At 36.9% G+C, this 19,576-nt stretch overlaps 2 protein-coding genes across 21 annotated transcripts in view; both read right to left on the reverse strand.

Annotated features, from left to right (window-relative positions):
* CUNH4orf50 (chromosome unknown C4orf50 homolog) overlaps positions 1–18,264 on the reverse strand; it is an 87,890-nt gene extending 69,626 nt beyond the window's left edge. For 4 of the 9 annotated variants that reach the window (XM_017824513.1, XM_017824508.1, XM_017824509.1 and 1 more), the window contains exons 1-8: positions 16,114–18,263; positions 13,068–13,219; positions 10,323–10,461; positions 8,361–9,068; positions 4,244–4,358; positions 3,437–3,561; positions 896–3,115; positions 28–129 (exon numbers count right to left, since the gene is read on the reverse strand). In XM_017824513.1, the coding sequence (XP_017680002.1) occupies positions 28–129; positions 896–3,115; positions 3,437–3,561; positions 4,244–4,358; positions 8,361–9,068; positions 10,323–10,460 (3,408 nt within the window). In that variant the 5' untranslated portion in view covers position 10,461; positions 13,068–13,219; positions 16,114–18,263. Of the gene's footprint in view, positions 1–27; positions 130–895; positions 3,116–3,436; positions 3,578–4,243; positions 4,359–8,360; positions 9,069–10,322; positions 10,462–13,067; positions 13,220–14,417; positions 14,562–16,113 lie in introns of those variants that run through there. The other 5 variants (XM_017824515.1, XM_017824516.1, XM_017824511.1 and 2 more) reach the window with 4 other exon arrangements.
* JAKMIP1 (janus kinase and microtubule interacting protein 1) overlaps positions 18,209–19,576 on the reverse strand; it is a 160,313-nt gene continuing 158,945 nt past the window's right edge. For all 12 annotated transcript variants that reach the window (XM_017824518.1, XM_017824526.1, XM_017824530.1 and 9 more), the window contains one exon: positions 18,209–18,241. In XM_017824518.1, the coding sequence (XP_017680007.1) occupies positions 18,209–18,241 (33 nt within the window). The remainder of the gene's footprint in view (positions 18,242–19,576) is intronic.

Genomic DNA, 19,576 nt, shown 5'->3' on the forward strand with positions numbered 1-19,576 from the left:
CAGAAGTACAATAGAGTAGAATGTTACCTCTTTTTTTGATTTTTCTAATTCCTTTTGCTGTATTTTTAATTCTTCTTTTGCCTTTTCAACTTGCTCTTTCATTGTACTGTAGCTTTCAAATATGTTGCCCTGGAAAGACAACAGAAAGACGTGACTTCTCTCCCCTGTACAAAATGGCACATAGATGTTTATAGAGCAATAGATGGTTTCCTCCTAAATTACTAAAAAATATTTGCATAAAATCAAGTTATTAGACATAAATATTTCCCTGTTGTTTATTCTCAACTGAAGTAATAATTCTGCATTTGCAAGAACATAGTAATCTCCACAGAAATTCACTGTGGTGTAAGATACATGACTACATAGGAAAAACATGGATGAGAAATCCATCATGAGTAAAAATGCTGTCTTTAGGTATGTGTTTCATATGTATCAAAACAATAAAAAAATCAGACCCTATTAGAAGACCAGTTAGTAAATGAACATATGTGCACTTTGCATTAAGACATGATGTTTTCACCATTATAACAGAAGTTTTCTTCTTCTGGTAGGAGAACTTCTGGTTAGAAGTAAAAGCTTCTCATAAAAGCTTTTAATTTTACAATAAGATAAATAATTTTAAAAAATGCCATAACAATGTATTCTTATCAGCATTATTTTTAAATGTCTAGTTTGCTGTATCACTTTAAAATTCTTTAACACAATATTCAGAAAAATATTCTCTGGCATTTTGCCTTCTATTTCAGAGTTAACTTTAGCACCTCTCCAGCATGTGGGAGGTTAGGACATTTTCTGCATTAAAAATTAATTCAGCTTTGTCCTCCAAATGACTTTTATATCTCCCCCTTTCCTTAGAAGATACTGCTTCATAACACTCCTTCCTGTTATTATTTACCTCCTTCCCAGGGAAATAGTTTGAAGGATTTATAACCAGAACTCCTTCTTCTTCAGTTTGCGTTACACTGCACACTGTTTCAAATTTCTTTGGCTTAAGACCATGTTGCTGACTTTCTTCTTTTACTATCTTTTTCTTTGTTCCCAAACTTTTCTCTTTTCTCAGCTCTTCATAGGTGAAACCCAAAGAAGACACTAATTCTTTCAATTTTTTATTTTCTAAAATAAAGTTTGTATTTGCTTTCTGAAATTCATCTAGCCGCTCTGAAGTTTCTTTCTTGATTCTGTCTATCTCTCTTTTCAGTACATATTTTTCCTCCTGTAAATCAGAAATTTTTTTATAACAGCTGGTTTTGCAGTCTTGGAGTTTTGAAACCAAGGTCTTGTATTTGTCTTGCTCACACTTTATCTCTGCTAAATGTCCCAACAAAGTTTCTTTTTCACGCTCTGAAAGAGCTATTCTTTGTAAATTTTCCTCTCTCTCCTGTATTAATTCATTGCATTTTGCTACATAGTTCTCCTTGTCTTGTAATAATTTAGCTATTTCTTTGAAGCATCTGCTTCTTTCTTCTTTTAGGTCAGAAAGCAGCTGGAAATACCTCACTTTCCTTCCCTTCAGGGATAGAACACTCCTGGAAAGTTTATTTGATGCAATTGTCGATGAGTCTTTTTCAGAATTCCTATTTTTCTCTTCAATACATGGGAGGTTCTTAGAGAAAGTTTTAACTAAAAATGTTTCTGGGGTCATGGTGTTTTCTTCTGATAAGTTACTGTAACATCCACCAGAAACCTCTTTCTCATTAAGTAAGTTTTGGAATGAAACAACGTTAGCTTCATCTGCTGCTAAAATGTACTGAAAATATGCATCCATCTCCTCTTCCAGAGCACACATCATTTGAGCATATCTCTCATTCTCCTGTTTTAATATATAGACTTTTTTGGAATAATTTTCATTCTCTTGCATGAGTAGAAATATCCTGTGAGAACACACAGCCACTGCTTTTTCCAGTACAGATATTTTCACATTAGGTTCATTACAGGCTTCAAGTGGTGACAGATGACAGAAACACTCATAAAAACTGCTCCCTGGCAGGAATAGTTTGCCTAGGCACACAACACTCTCCTGCACAGGAAACAGTAATTTTAGTGGATACCTCTCTTCATCTGACCAAAAGAAATTCTGAGAGTATGCATATTGCACGTTTTCAGCAGCTATTTTTTCATATGAGAAATTCTTCTCATTTGGTTCACATAGTCCCAAGGTCTGGTCTTTCTTTTCTTTCACACCAATATTGCTGGAGGGGTTCGTTTGGTGAGTTGGTTTCTGAGCTTGCACTCCTTTCTCTTCCATTTCAACTATATCTTCTCCATTATATCTTCTATTCACATCAGAGATGCAGTTCTCTGAGATGTTTTCTTCTTTCTCCATTAGTTCAAGACTCCCTTCAAAATACTTCTTTAAGTCTTTAAAATCAAGAGACAAACTTTGGACATCCTGTATACTACCTAGTCTCTCTTTGGCTTCCATTCCTTGCTTCTCAGGCCTGATAAATTCAATTTTATGTAAAAATTCAGAACTTTCCTCAAGAACGCAGGTCACCAGTTGTGGTTGGGATTTCTCAGTCTGTATTTCTTCTCCTTTAGCTCTCTCTCTAGAGAATTTTTGGTGATACTTTTCATCATCAACAATTTTATCCAGACATCTATTTTCACTTAGGCTTTTTGGCAGAATTTGCTTGTTTTCCCAATGTTTTTCCATGTTGTATTTTTCTAGACATGCTGTGAAAATTTCAGTCGCAGTGGAAGGCAACTTTCTATGAAGAAGTGCAGGAACTTTGTCATAAAATCCCCCTTCTGCAACAACACAGAGGCCAGCAGACCAAAGACTAGTATTTGCCTCACAGAAACTCGCACTCCTCACTTTCTCCACAGTGGTGACAGCTGATGAGTGGCAGCTTTCAGGTTTGAACCAAGTAAGCTGGAGCTTCTTCCTCATCAAGGCTTCAACCACAGAAGCAGGGAATGTCTTTGCTGGTAGAGTTATAGCTTGTTCCTTCAACAGAAAAATGGTTTCTTCACCTTTGGTTTTCTTACTTGTCTCATCATCAGATAACTTCTCAGAGTAAGGGGAAAGCAGTCCTGCTGCATGACAAACTGGGGGACACCCAAACAAAGTGAAACTATCTTCTAGAGTACCTGCCCTCTCTGTTCCAAGGGTGACCTGGTGATAGCAAATGAGAAATGTTTCAAGCTGAAATATATAGGCTTAGGTATGTTGCTAATCATAATTTATTCTTTACTTCATCCATAAAATACTTGATTACACACAGATGAGAAAAAATATTTCCATACAAAGAGTTTCAAATTATTTAAAGATTTGCAATGACAATAATGATACAAATAAGGTTTAAGTAAGTCAATCATTTTCTTACTGCACACCTGTATTCATCCTGTATAGCATCTCTAGTAGCTATGGGATAAAGCTACTTCAACTTTAAATGCACCAGCTCTTCACTCTATCTCAAATTTCTATTTTTCTCACCTCCTCAGCCTCAGCTAGACCAGCAACTTTCACAAAGGCACTGGAATTGCCTTCCCAGACTGGTACAGATTCTTCTGGTAGCTCCTCCATCTGCTTTAGTCCATCATGACTACATCCTGGTGTTTCTGTTATGGTAAAGCACTGGAAAAATGTAATGTCACTCCCAGACAGTTGCATAAAAAACAAACTTGAAAACATCTGAAGAGATGTTTTGAACAGAGAAATATTTTAGTGAGAGCATAGTCAAAATTAACTTCTTTACCAGCAGCATACACTACCAATGATACAGACAAAAGCTCAACATTTAATAAAAAAACAAACTTCACAAGAAAACACAAATATTGAGCTCTAAAATAAAGTCTATTTGGGGGTTGGCCTTTCCAGTTCTCAAAGTATTTAAAAATGGAAAATACATCTCATTATGGTGGGCAGGTGAAAACTTATTGGGTTAAACCTAGAGGCTGAAATTATTCAGTGCACATCTGCATTTGCATATACAGAAATTTGCTATAAAATTCCCATTAATTTATGTTGGAAGAATTTACCTGATACAATTTATCAAGATCAGAGCTTTCACATTGTTTGATCTGAAAAGCAAATCTGCTGCACATCATTCCTGAACACTATACTTCATCCAGGACATGCAAAGTACCCCAGTTATTGTTTCACCTTCCCAAGACACAGGTTACAAATTAGGAGGTTTTTTGAAGGTTTTACACCTTCTAAGTCATGCACACCTCATGAATGAAATCATCTTCATTTTAATTGCACATAAATGAAAGCAAAAACTCCATTTTGTTTGCATACCAGACTCTTCAGCATGTAGCAGCACAGCTGGAGTTTGAGTAGCTCTGCTTCTGAGTGAATCCAAGACTGGTCTCCTTTTAAGATTTTGAATTTCATCCTGAATTAGATCTCCATTCTTAATGGGAAAATGAGGAGGACAAGAAAAAAACCAAACGGATTATACACATATGGTGTTTGGGATATGAAAAACAGGCACATAAGCTTCCTTTGCTATTTTGCATTCAAAAGGCCCATTGTTTCATTATAATTGCTATTGTTTCACACAATTTTCTCATTCCAACATTTTCTAGTAAATGTCATGGATGTAAACTTTCCCCTAGTGTTTCCTCCATACTTTAAAAAGAGTTAAGGAAGAAAACCTGAGTCATAAGCATGTCAGATAACAGGTTGAACACTGTGACTAATTTATATCCTCATGAACAAAGAGAAAAGAAGGTCCAATCAAGTAGGGAATGAGACTAATAGTTCAGTGCCCAGCTACAAAGACAAATGTTTCTAGGCTGGAAGAATTCAAAGTTGAATAATCATTCTTAACAGATTTTTTTCCCATTGATAATTTAATTGTAAATTTCATATTCTGTTCTTGACATTTATCTTGACTCCCTGATTGAATTTGGAATTTGCGACTCTTCCTGATGAAAAGCAGATACTCCTACTTCTTGATACACAAACCACATTTCACAGGCACTGTGCTCATTTTCAGTGAACGGAAGACTCAGTTTTGATTGTCTCAACAAAACACTTAATCAAGATGGTAACCAAAACAGCAACAGCACAGAAATCAGGCCAACAAAGGCACTTTTGTCCTCCTGCACTGCTCTGCATCAAATGCCAGCAGAAAACAAGTCTGGTCCCTTTTGACTGAGCTGCAACTTTAAAATTACATGTGGATGGGAAAGGCAATGACTTCCAAGTATTTGCAGTGAGTCAGAAAAGGCCACTGATTTTCCAGAGGATCACCAGTGAGAATAATTTTTACTTCAATCCAAGGCAGCTACTTCATTATTGCACTCTGTTATGAGATCTTGACTGGGAGGCATGACTTAAAACCACAACACTTCCAAGATTCATTCCTTTATTTTCTCAGTAATATTGAGTCATAAAATGGTTTAGGTTGAAAGGTACCTTAAAGACCATCTAGTTCCAACCCCTCTGTCATGGGTAGGGACACCTTCATCTAGACCAGGTTGCACAGTCCCCATCCAACCTAGCCTTGAACACTCCCAGGGATAGGGCATCCACAGCTTCTCTGGAAAACCCATTTGAAACTAATGCCAATTAACTGAAACACTGATTCCTTTCCTGGAAGTTTCCTTTTATTTCTTCACAGATATCAATTCATTATTACTATGTGGGTACTGTCAAAAGAAAATTACACATAATGATGTAAAAGATACAACACTTGGATGGCCAAACATCACACTGTGAAATCAAGACCTCAGCAGTTATGTGAAAGCAGTAGGAAGATGCACTGCTTGGTGTTTCATACTTATCCTTCATTTCAACAGACCCCTAATGCTCACATCTAGAAACTGTCTGATAAGTCAAGGCACAGCCACGTGGAACCAGCTGCCTTTTTTTTGTTGTTGTTTGGTGCATTTTTCAAGCAGGCATAGGCTGCAGTTGGAATACTGCAGACAGGATTCTGATACTAAGCTTGGAAATTCAAATTTTTGACAAGATTTATGGGCCTACACCCCTCCATGAGATTTAGTTCACCTCTTAGTGCTCAATCTAATTGGATATTGTATTATTGAATGAAGATCCAGTAATGACTATGGCTAGTCTTCAAGAATAACTGATGTGACCAGCATTGAATGACATGGTATTTATTGAGAAATCTCACACCATGTGTATTTCACAGGAGTCTGATAAGCCTGTATTCACAAACTACTTTTTTCGTGGCTGTGAAATAGGCAAATGATCCCATTCACTCATTCATTGAACAATGTCATACAAGCAGTTTTCTAGGAAAGTAACACCACGAAAATCTTTCTTGTGTTGCACAAGATTTCTCATTTTTATAGCTGGAGTATGATGAGCTCAAATAGGAGTTTTCTTCTAACCATTTTGACTTAAATGCTAAAAGATCAAAGTGATGAGATTAAGAAATTCTATTTTATTAGGTGCTAGTAAAATTACAGATAATGGGGAAAAGCCCTCTTCAGTTTTACAGAAAAACACCAGATGTCTCCCTCCTCCTTTTATCATAGATATTGAATTTTTTTCCCTGTTATCTCAAGTCATTTTCTGCTAGAAAAATCCAAGTATATTAGTAGCACTAGAAGAGGAGGAAAAGACAAATAGAAATGCAGAAGGCACAAGATTTGCTGCTGCTGCTACACACAGCATTCAAGGAACACTACCTATTCTACAGCAGACCAGAGTAAACACAAATTATGGCAAATTCATTTATACCAAAGAGGGTAACTGAGACACTGTAACCTCCTATGGCAACACAGATGCAAATTGAAAAGTACTTAGAAAAGAAATGGTTAGAAAACTTTGTGTACAGGAAAAAAATAACCTTTTATTAGAGTACAGCACAGAAAGAAAGACATTTGATCCTTTGTCTTGAAGAGTTTTTAGATTAGTCTCAGACAATTAGTCAGTTGATATATCTTGCTTTCAGACCTTCAAATATCCCCACACTTATTTTCTCCTTTTCTCAATTCTATCAACCAAATAGTAATTCTTCACTACTTTTCAGGCTCTGAAAGGCCTCACTCCTCTTGATTTTAGCTGCGCAGTCCCCTCATAGTGTATTTGCTTGTTGCACCTGTTTACAACTCAGTGCAAGTCCCTCTAGAAGTATCTTAAAATATTTTTAAATGGTATTCTTCCTTCCCAAGAAAAAGTGAATACACTTGTTAAAGGAACTACAGCAATGGTTCAGGGTAAGTGGTTGGTCTTTTTGCCACCTTGAGGCAGCTACAGATACAGGTGCAGTGAGGTGCAGCTTCTGAGCTCTCCACAAAGGTCACCCATGTGCTGCTGGTCACTGCAGGATGATCTTACCACCCTTTCTCTCTCACCCAAAGGGAACCTCCTGGAGCTCACTGCTTTGGGGCTGTAGAACCACTAAATCACCATGCCTGCAAAAGTGCATTCAACTACCAGGTTAAAAAAATTGTCTTTATTTCCTCTAGCTTTTACAGACTAAAGATCCTTTCTAGCTTCTCCCAGTTCTGGAAGTACTCAAGTACAGTCAAATTGTCCTATTGTCCTCCTATACGAAAGGAATTTGTTCATGCCCATTACCTCTTGGTTAAATGTAGTTAAAATCAGGAATGTTCTTGGGATATCAGGTCACAATCTGAATGAAGTAAGCTGAGTGTGAGGCTTAGCTGATTCAATTTAACAAATTCTCAGAATAAAAATACCCTCCACCTCAGTGGATAAAGAATAAAACTTTGTTTGAGTCCACTCTGTGAAAAGAATTGTTCCTTGTCAGCAAAATGAATTGGCAGAAGCTCAATGCCATATTACAGCATTTCCAGAGCTTTCCCATGCAGTGCTGGGGTGAAGTGCTTGAAGCAAACAAGTCTATTCAGTGTATTCAGGGCATATCACAATGTTACAGAGCTGCAAACCACTGAATATCTCAGCTCGCTCCCGGTCATGAACACTGTATCCATCTTCCCTTGTTTACCATTATCCAGAAAATCTCATAGACAAGATTTATTGTCAACTGTGCTTTTTGCTTCAGCATTTGGGCATGAATAAAATGCAAAAACTCATCCAACCATATCTGTACTCCTCCACTGACTGGTATCCACAAGACAGAGGTCTCAGAAGTTCTTCTGGGTTCTACTTCTGTTGCCAACTGAGACCTTTTGCCAGGGGCACATCACTTAAAAACTTAAGGAAAAAGGGTTTGTTAAGTGCCCTCAATGTGCACCTCATAAAAGCACTGATGCAATGAAGCTCCAACTACTGATTCCAGTGGGTGTGAGTGAGACAGTTTGAAGTACGAATGCACAAACAGATATAAACAAAAAAAATTCAGGAAAGATAAAGTCTCATACTTTCATCTTGATTGCACATCTAATGACAAGTGTAATTCAAGGTGATATAAAGACAAAAACCAATTATATTTTGTCTTATTTTTACTTACCAGTTGACATACCAGGTCAACACTGTTGTCTCCATTCTCCAATCTTGCAAGTTGTGAATCTTTTTCTTTCTTCTTTTTCAACATCACTGTACTTTGATCTTTTAAAGCTCTGTTTTCATCCAAAAGCTCTTCCATTTTTTCCTGTAGTTTGATTTCAGATAATTTCAAACTATAGACATGACAGGATGATTCTTCCAATTTTGTTCTGAGGAAGTCTTCATTGTCCTGAGAGCACTGCAGTTCAGTCAGCAGGTCTCCCTCTTCTCTTCTGTTGTCCTCCTCTTTTTCCCTTAAGAACTTCAGATTTTGCTGAAATGCCTGAAGGTGGCTTTTCACATCATGCTCCACATTTTCAATACAAGTTTTCAATTCCACTACTTCCATGTCAGGGTGTTTATAACCCCGAGTCCCACTGAACGTTGATTCCAGTACCTGCTGGAGATGCTGCACCATTCCCTCTTCTATCTCGGATGTCAAAAGAGCAACATGGGAACTAAGATCTAGGACTTGCTTTTCCAGCCTAGATACTTCACCCCGAAGGTAACATTCCCTCTTTCTCAATACTGTTGTTTGTTGTCTCTGTCTTTGTTTGTAGTGTTCAAAATATTCTGATTGGCTTTTTATTTCTTCTTCTTTTGTCTTCAGCTGCTCCTGAAGCCAACACAATTTTTCCTTTTGCTTCTTCTCTGACTTTTTTTGGTTTTCAACCTACAATTTCATTGAGTTATATGGTTAGTATATTAATACTAAATCTCTTCTTCCCTTATTTATTTTAATTTAGAGATAATTCTGCCCTTATTTTCTGAAAACTCAGGAATGACATAAATAGAATTTTTTCTAAAGCTAGTAAAATCCTGCCTTTACAGCAAAACTAAACTGTTTTATCATTTCAACCATCACAGAAAACCTCAGTAGGAAACAAAACACAAGCTATCCCCCATCTACTACTACAAAAAGTAAAAAAAGTTTTAAAACGCATTTTTTTGCATGTTCTACAGTACATATTAAATCAAAATAAACCTTAGAACTGGAATTCATACATTCAGCTCTGATCTACAACAAACCCTTAATGTTGACAGTATCGAAGGACTGAGGTGCTACAGGCAGGGAAGCTGTGGTTCTGTTTTAGAAAACAGGACACACACTTTCCAGAGACCAAGTTTTTGTCCTTTGCCCTTCACTATAGGTGTCATCTGTCAGCTCCTCTAATGAACCTCCTGAAAACGGAGAAAGGAACAAGTGACTTTTGAAACAGCTTGAAAATAGGCTTTGGTATTTTCATTTGCACTATAGTGTGTTTGAACACAGCGACATACAGAGGTGAAAGATGAAAGGCAGAGAGGATTTCATGAGTCCCGTGCTGCCCTTGCTTTCAGCAGAGTAAGAGCCACCAGTATCACAGGGACATTGCAGCAACTTTGAAGCAAGACTTGAGAGTCTTGCCACACAGTACTATTGTCCCGTGAGAGTATTCAACTCTAAAATGCTGAGAAAATGAAAGTATATCTTATGATAAACAGAATCAAAACACATTGTTTCACTGAAGACTGTCCCTGAAAAACTTTCATTCTTCCTCCATTTTCATGGATCCATCCAATGAGCTGTGTTAACTAGGTAAAAATGCCTTTTGTATGGGCCTAGAAAGATAAAGTCTGACCTAAGGAGAAGGAGTACACTGAGTGGTTTCTGGAGAGAAAGCAAAAAATATGAGCATATATTTCAAAGTTCAAGGGCCTGAATAAAAGAAATAATGGCAATGCCATCAAAAACAACAGAGAAATAGAAAGGGGAAGAAAAAAAAAAATCCAAAAGTTCTTCTGATTCCTATGTTTGTAGAAAAAGATAAAGGCTGAGATGATTTATTGCTTAAAAACAGAGAGATCACTGGAAATGAGATTGACTTATAAATTACTACCACAAAGAGAAAATAAACTAGGTAATTTGAAACAATATCCTCCTCACCAAGTTGATCAGATCCTCCTGAATGCGTTGCAATTTCCCTTTAATACGTACATTGGCATTTTCAACCTTTTGCAACTTCACATTGAGCTGATCAATCATCACAAGAAGTTTTTTGTGTGACAGCTCCAGCTCATTCATCCTGTGATGGTGAGAATGAAGAGTTTTGCTAAGTAAATTCCACAGTACACTTCCAGATAGATAAGCAGTCATCAGCAATGCATAAATTTATCTTTATTTTTTACATTTGTCTCCCAAACATAAAATAGTAACAGTTTGTGGATCACTAGTAACACTTCATTAACAAGTCTGAGGTCTGGACATTACACTGGAAAGTCTCAAAACTATTAAAGACAACACCCATGTTCAGTCCCTCTCTGCTGGCTTAATATGAAAATCATAAGCAAACACATTTACAAGAGTTTTGTTCAGTGAAGTTAGCATAAAGGTAGCCACAACACTTCAGTCTCTGCATGTATCTGATCACAGAATTTTGCTAGGCTTACAGTTAACAAGTTTAAATTTTACGATGGTAGTAAATGCTTCCCATCAAAATTAATGTTACAGGTAACCTAGAAGTACCTGCATTTTATCTTACTTGTAACATACCTTCAGTGGGTACTGAAACCTATAATGTATAACTGTATTGACTATGTCCACAAGGCTGGATTTTGACAAAATACAGGTTTTTCTTTGCCTGTTTCTATTAAAATGGTAGTGTAAGATGACATAGTGTGATCATGGAATCACAGAATCAGCCGGGTTGGAAGGGACCTCTGAGATCATCAAGTCCAACCCTTGATCCAACACTGCCATGGTTACTAGACCACGGCACTAAATGACACATCCAGTCTCATCTTAAAAACCTCCAGGGACGGAGAATCAACCACTTCCCTGGGCAACCCATTCCAATGCCTGATCACCTTCTCTGTAAAGAATTTCTTCCTAATATCCAACCTAAACCTCTCCTGGCAGAGCTTAAGACCATGCCCTCTTGTGTTACTGATGCTGCCTGGGAGAAGAGACCAACCCCCACCTGGATCCAACCTCCTGTCAGGGAGTTGTAGAGAGTGATGAGGTCTCCCCTGAGCCTCCTCTTCTCCAGGCTGAACAACCCCAGCTCCCTCAGCCTCTCCTCATAGGACTTGTGCTCGAGATATGATATGCTGGGGTTCCTCTACACAGAAGGAATAATCTAAAATAATCTTACGAGAGCAAGCTTCATGTTTTCCTTAAGACTTTCGTTCCCTTTTCAGGCTACACATCAAAATCTTCTCAGTGCTTTAAGCAGCTGTGAATTCCAAAAAAACCCTTACTTGTTAAGGAGAAAGTTTAGAAGTCTTTCATCTCATGAGGCAGGTACTAGAGCCACCTCTTTTGTCATCTCAGAGAGGCACGCTTTACCCCCAGTGTCTCTCAGGACCCTGCTAATTCTTCCTTGAATTTCTTCATTCAACTTTTAACAGTCCTTCAATGAGTCCTTCAATAAACCTTCAGTGAGCTCCCCTGCTCATTTCTAACTTAAAGCTTTGACTTACTTCCCCCTGCCAAAATTTCCTGCTACCTACATCCTCACAACATTACCTTTACTCAAAAATCTCACATAAAGAAAACATTTCTGAAGAAACAGGATCAAGATAGAAAACACATAGTTAAATAAGTGCTCATTCGTGTATCAAAGTAAACCTGACGAGGTCCTCCCCTCTGCAGGCACTGCATCATCTGACACTGGTATCAAAGGACACAGGGCCATGTCAGCCCAGAACTCTGCCTTGGCTGAGTTCTGCTTCTCTCTTTTTCCTGGTAGTTCTGCCTTCTACATCATTCCTTGTGTCATCTGTCTGTGCTTCCACCACAAGGACTCCAGGCATAGGATTCCTTTTCTTTTTACTGGCTACCCAAGGTCCCTGAAAATGGGCTTTCAGTCAAGTTTCAGCTGTTCATTTGCTCTCCTCGAATTGTTCCCTCACACTGTCTTTGTTTTGGTTTGAAATAAAGTTCTCCATATCTTCTCCTCCCCAATATCCTTGTTACAATAGGTTTATTCCTATGAAAGTTTTTAAAAAAAGATTCATTATTATTTTGAAAAAAAAAAGCCCATTATTAAAACATTTCTGGACAAATCTTTAATAAATCAAAGTAATTTAAAAATTATACAAATAATTATTTTAATGCCATTTCCATTTTCTTACTTTTGAAATCTTTGACTTTCTTTAAAACAGTGCCTTTGCTGATAATCAAAAACTAATTATTCTAGTAAAATGTATAATTAATGAGTAATGGCATCTTTATCTACTTTAGTGATTAGCATTAACATACTAAACTGAATGAAGCTTTCTGAAGCAATAAACTGTTTTTACAACACAAAATTCATAATTAACTCTTACTTTAAAAGGAAAGGGATAAACTTTACAAACAGAATTTACACCTTATGAATATTTAAGAATGCAGTATCCTGAGAAAGGTGTCTGGTTATTTGTAACAACATTTTAGACCATGCTGAAACCCTTATTTAAATAATAATTCTTAAAAAAATGAATATTGCATTTCTGTTCTGACAGCTACACAAAGCACTTATACATGCATCTTCTCAGGCGCTCTAAAAACACAGAAAGTTGATGTTTTTGTTGCTTTTGCGTTATCATGTAATGATAATCATATAATGTAATTATCATGTACACAGGGCAAAGAGAAGAGTACATTTGTTACATCACAATGAATTTTAATGCAAAATCCCCTTTTATTTACCTATGTCTTAGGACAGAATCTGACTCCACGTAGTCCTCTAGAACACCTTTCAGGTTTTGCTCTGACTTTTCCAGCTCTTTTATTCTGAGATTTAAGTTCTCTTCTCCAGCACTGTTTACTTTTCCATCAGGTGTGCTTGCATCTTCTAATTCCTGGAAAATCCAGGAAGTAGCAATTTTAACATTGAAATTCAGGATATCAAATCCTTCATTGCTGGGCATTTTAACAGAGTAACAAAATTCTTGCTCTTTTCCAGATGAAGGCTCCATGATGGAAAAAAACCCCAAATTATTAGGTTCAGAACATACTGCACTCTAAGCATGCAATGACAGAGTCTAAGCCTCTGATGATCAAATGAACAGTCCTTCTTGATTCTGAACACATTTATTATTTATGAGAAAGTCTCATTTCATTAGCCCCATTAGCATGTATGAAAGGAGTTGCTGTTCATGAGATCCTCATAAAAGATTCAGTTGGACTAATTAATAAAGGAATTAGGCATCAAAGTTTTGAAAAGAGAATAATTTTTTACTATTTGGAAGTTCATAAAACTGAGTATGTTTATTTTGGATAAACGTATTATATTATTATTGTTTCAAGACAGAAGATTAAAAAAGGATATTTCCTATTCAAAAGGCATTCTATGACCACTTCAGAGAAAACATTCAGTATATTTAACTTGTATTTTGGAATTCTCCACGCAGTATTTTACTTATATCTACTTCACCTCTGATAGCTTATGAAACCATGCCTAAAATGAATGTTCAAATTTGGGCCTGAGAAGGCAAGCTAAGTTTGATTCTTTTCTTTCACCTCTTTTAGATGTAGATCTAAAAATTCTTCAGCCTGAGTTCACCTTTATTTACAGAAACTCGCTTCAGTAAGTATAGTCTTATAATTGTTTCCTGGTTTCAGCTGGGACAGGGTTAATTTTCTTCTTAGTAGCTGGTACAGTGCTGTATTTTGGATTTAGTATGAGAATAATGTTGATAACAAAGCCATGTTTTGGCTGCTGCTGAGTAGTGTTTACCCTGCATCAAGGACTTTTCAGTGTCTCATGCTCTGCCAGTGAGGAGCTGCACAAGAAGCTGTGAGAGATCATGGCTGTGACAGCTGATCCAAACTGTCCAAAGGGATATTCCACACCTTAGAAACTGTACAGTGCAGCGCACTTGTTTCTCTTGGGTCCTGTTACTTTCTCTCCATCTCCTTATAATTACTATTGTTATTTTTATTATTATTACTACTGCTACTCATATTTTAGCATATTTATATTAACATTAGTATACTAATATAGTAATATTTTGTTACAATTATGAAACTGTTTATATCTCAAACCAGGAGGTTTACCTTTTCTTTCTGTTTCTCCTCCCCACTGGTGGGAGTGAGTGAGAGGCTGCATGATGCTTAGTTGTCAGCTGGGTTAAACCACAACCAGTGGCATCTGTGAATTGCCTTTGATTTTGCTACATTTGTGCTGATTTGGAATTGGACCTGTAATTGGAATTCAACCACAGAGTTTGGATCTATTCTCCAGGAAATAATGCAGTTACTTTTTTTTTCGGTAGACAAATGCAGAATATACAGGAAGAAGATAAAAGTAACATTTTTGACGCTGAGGAGCAGAAAATGGCAGAAAATCAGTTCAAAAGACTGAACAAACAGTTCTTCTCTTATCACTCCATGTTTTGTTATGTGCTATTCACATGTACGGTCAGTGACACTACGTTTTACTATTCTGGTCAATTTTATCAACTCACTGGCCTTATCCACACAAGGACCTAGAGCTGAAATGATTCAGCTGCTCCTCGGTCCTGTGAGAAGTTATAATACTTAAAAGCTTCAAGTGTGGAAAGTCATCAAAGAATAAATCCATGTGGACAACAAAGTTCAAATCACTTTGTGATCTCTAGACCTACGAAGCCCAATCCCTTCTCAGAGACGTGCTAACATAATCATGGCTCTCCCCTGGCCTGTATAATTTCCCAAGTAGAACAGTATCTTCAGTTTAGAGTTCTGTGAGACATTAGTATTTTGTCTGTATTTATTATTTGACAGTGCTCATCCCCGAACAACACTGCAAAGGGTAGGTATAATAATAGTGGACATTGTTACTTTGCTCATTAACAATTTACAGTGGAAGGTAAATTAATGTCATTTTCAACTGTGCCCCAGCCTAATATTTAACTCATAAGCTGTACAAAGAAAAATTCCTAGCAGTATATTTTGCAGAAAGTAACCAGCATATAAAAGCAGTGAGGATGCAGGCAGGAAAAAAACTGGCAAAATCATTACAACACTGATTTCTACTCTCCTATTTCTAGTAGGTGTTCTTGTTTAAAAGTGCTCTTTTATTCATTCATAAAATGAAAGTTAATACAACAATTTCTAAAGCTGACCTCACACCTCATGGTCCATCAGGTTCTATGCTTCTGCTGCTTCATCCTGAAAATTATTGAGTACTGCAGCATAAAACCAGGAAAGCTGTCAGAACTGACAACAACAATGAGAAACTTACAGTTTCTTTCTTCACTTACACAGCTGGGACTGATGATTTAAAAGCTGTGTCACGGAAAGTGAAAATCAGGCCCATCATATTGGATGGATTGAATCACAGAATTATAGAAACATTAAGGTTGAAAAAGACCTCTAAAAGCATCAAGACCAGCCACTAACCCAGCATGGCCAAGTCCAGTACTAAACCATGTCCCCAAGTGCCACATCTACATGCTTTTGAACACTTCCAGGGATGGTGATCCCACCACTTTCATGGACAGCCTATTCCAATGCCTGGCCACCCTGTTAACACACTGTTCCCAGCTCTATAATAAATACCAGCATACAGTGGATAGAAAGACTAATGATATGCTCTGTTTTCCAAAACTATGAATCCTGCTAGCTCAGCGCAGAAAAAACCCATCATGAATGCAATGGAAATTATCACCCCAGTCAGCCAGATTCTTTAACTGACATCAACAGAACTGTCACATATCAATTACAATGTAACAAAACACATCACAAAATAAGAAAATGAAATTGCTCATACCTTTTCTGCTTTGTGAGAAGATCCTCTCCTGTCTGTGCAGTGTGCTTACCGTGGCAGCCACGTGCTCTGACCATCCCATGTTTGTGCTTATAGTTTCATATCCAAAGTAGTGATGAGCAAAACTGTGCCTATGAGAAGAGGGTTTCTTTGCCAAGTGAATCACACTTTCCAATTTCTGTTCCTTCATCATCACTGGGTTTGATTATCTCAAGCTCTGTTTATCTCCTGTTGTGGTCCTTTTCTTCAGAGTGATGCCAGAATTCTGCCTTTTGCAGTGAAAACCTCATTTTTCCACTCTGTCATCACACTGCTAACAGCCTTAACTAAAACATGAAAAATCTCTATACGAAAACACATTCTCTAAAAGCTTGTTCCTTTTGAACAACACATTGTGAGCAACACATTCTTTTGGAGAACAAGATTCCAGACTTCTGCATGGTCCTTGTTTCCAAGGTAAACCGTGCTTTTTACCAGGAAACAGGGTTATTCAGACCCTCACATCAGCCACAGTTTGCTGCATTTGACTAAATTAATCTTCAGTGTCTCAGCACCTTCTGCAGGTAAGTGCTGTTGTCTGGTAATTCTTTGTGGAGGGTACGCCTCTGATCTTCAAAGAATGATAACTGAGAAAACTGGCTGCTCCTAAGGCTGATTCCTGCACCTTTAGCAGTGAGAAAATCAGTTGTTGTGACAAAATTTTCCCTCAGCCTTCTTTGTCCTTCCTTAATTGTTCATTGCCTTATGTTATTGTTGTCAATCATAATTTCTACTTCATGTGTTGTGTTATTGTAACCATCTAATTCCACTCTGTGTTCATGTTGGAGTTCAGTGTGTCCATGGGAGTAGACTTGTTTCTCTGTGGCTTTCTACACAAATATGATTTCCAAAAAGATGTGAGGAAGGAGAAAGTTATCTTCTAATATTGTGCTCTTAATATTTTCAGCTTGCCTCAACATTTCAGAAATAATTAAAATTATCTGTTTCTTCATATTGCCTTTCCAGTTCTGAAACTTCAATTTGCTTTTCCCTGTTTGAAAGAGTAATCTTTATTACTTTTGTAACCATTCTCTCTCTTAAAAAGCTCTTTTCAACTTTCATTATTTCAGCCTGTGCTTCACCCCGAAGTTTTCTTGCAGTTCAGGTGGTCAATGTCCAATGTCCATGCGTGTTTATCTGCCTCTGCTGGTTGAGGCTGTGCCATTTTTGCTTCCTGGTAGCTAATGTCAACATTTTTTTATTTCATCTGAGAGGATGCCATGATTTCTAAATATTTATATCCAACTATGCCTCTGCTTATCGTATTCATCAACGTGCCCATTTGTTCAAGCCCTCTTCTTTCTTGAAGAGATAACTGAGCACAGCACATCACTCATTCTCTTTTCCTGACCCCTCAGGTCACCTTGGAATCTTCCATTTTCCTAGTGCTGTTTTTACAAGTTTGCCTTACTTTACAAGAAACATTCAAGAAATCATATTTCCCACACAGTTCTTGCCCACTTTAAAGTTCTCTTAGTTCAATCCATCACCTTGCCTTTCACCAAAACACTTCCTTTCTCCCTCGTGGATTTCCAACTTAAGAATTTAATATGAATTTTACCACTGCAGGGTCGTAAATCTTTATTTGTTTCCAACTTTGAACAGTTTGCTTCCTGTCAGCTATTTACTATAGACAACTTAATGTCAAACACTTAGCTTTTTTTATATAGATATTAAAAGGAGATCCTGTGTTTCCTGGGTGAAATGCAAACCACATTTGTTGAAAGCATGCAGTATGGAGACAAAAATCTCAGTACTGTAAGAAAACCATTTGGTAGATAACAGTTCACATAGCAGCCAGTAATTGCACTTGTATTATTTTCTGCAGTTTGGTTGGTGTGAGAGTGTAAATTCTATTTAGATTTTTTTTTCTGTGTTTATGATGTGCTGGTCCTTATTTGATTATGAAATCATTCCAGCTTGAAGCTACATCTTTAAAAAAATCTCTAATTTTAAATTCAATTTTTTTGCAGCTTGAAGTACTATGCAAACTGCTTTATGAAAAAATGCACCAATTTAAAGCTGCTTAAATATTTTCTGTATTTTTTTGCAAGTGGACTCAGCTGTTCACTCCATACGCTCTTTTAATAGCCTGTAAATACAACAAAAACCAAAACAGAAAACAAAAACAACAAAGAAAAGAAAAAGTCTGCTGAGCTTTAGATAAATAACATTACTTCAGAAATAAGTGTTGGCATCCAACCTTAAATTCATTTAATATTACCTTCAAAATAACTAGAACCAAAATTACGATCAGTAAATCACATGGTTTGCCTTGAAATAATTAACAGTGTTCAAGAATCTGATTACAGCTAAGTATCTTAAAATTGGCTTTTCTGTGTTACATTAATCAGAGGCGGATTCACCTCTGGCAAAATGAATTAAAGGACGTCGCCCTTCACATTAGCACCACAACGTGATGTGCACTCCTACAGATGTCAAGACAAGAGTAGCTATGTGGCTACGAGGTCATTATTCCTGTGTTATTCCCTCAAAATGCTTGTCACCAAGCTTGAATTTAACTACTGAAATACTTTTGACAGGAAGAACAGCAGGTTATAGCAGCACGATGCATTTTCTGGAGATTAATAATACTTGTAAATTTTTTTTCCGGTTTTTTTTCTCTTTTATCCAAGGGGGGACCCATAATACTATCAGTTATATCAGCATGGAAGCCTATGGACCCCTCGAATGCACAGTATTTCAAAATATTTCAAATGGAATTTTAAAAATGCTGGTAATTTCACTAAGTTTATGGAATGTTTATAAAGTTTCTCTAGACTTGGCAAGTATACTTTTCACAATATTTAAAAGCAAATATATTCATCCAGATGTTAGCACCTCTAACCAGGACTGGTATAAAAAAGCTGGATGAAACTTCAAAGGTAATAGTTTGGTGATTTCTTTAACATTACTCTTTCAAGCTTATATGAACCAAAACAGTATCTGTCCTATCTGATCTCCTCAGAACAAAAAATTCATCTCAAACTGTGGAAAGGTGAATAGTGTACCAAAAGGCTTCTCCTTTCTTCAAACACCTCTCTATATGCACATGCTCAATTTTTGACAAATCAAGGGAAATTTCCAAAGGAATGCTGAAAATGCTGAGAAATGTTGTTCAATTTCCACCACTTTTCAACACCCATCTAACAATCAAAAGAAAGCTACTGCTTTTTTTGTTACAAAGCAATAATATCCTTGAATTACATTCTACCCATCTGTTTCTATCACCATTTTATTGAAAAATAAAAAAAACATATGCAGCAATGCTCATAATGAAAGTCCAGAGCCAGTTCCAAAGAGCATCAACAGAAAGATGATAACTGAATGTACCGGGACCTGAATAAACCTCAAAAGAGCCCATGATAATACAGGTCTGATTTCGCAAAAGTACTTGTGATTTGGGCAGAAGAAAATACTGTTTCAA

The sequence above is a fragment of the Lepidothrix coronata genome, unplaced genomic scaffold, assembly GCF_001604755.1.
Source record: "Lepidothrix coronata isolate B3197 unplaced genomic scaffold, Lepidothrix_coronata-1.0 Scaffold111, whole genome shotgun sequence".
NCBI classification, from domain to species: domain Eukaryota; kingdom Metazoa; phylum Chordata; class Aves; order Passeriformes; family Pipridae; genus Lepidothrix; species Lepidothrix coronata.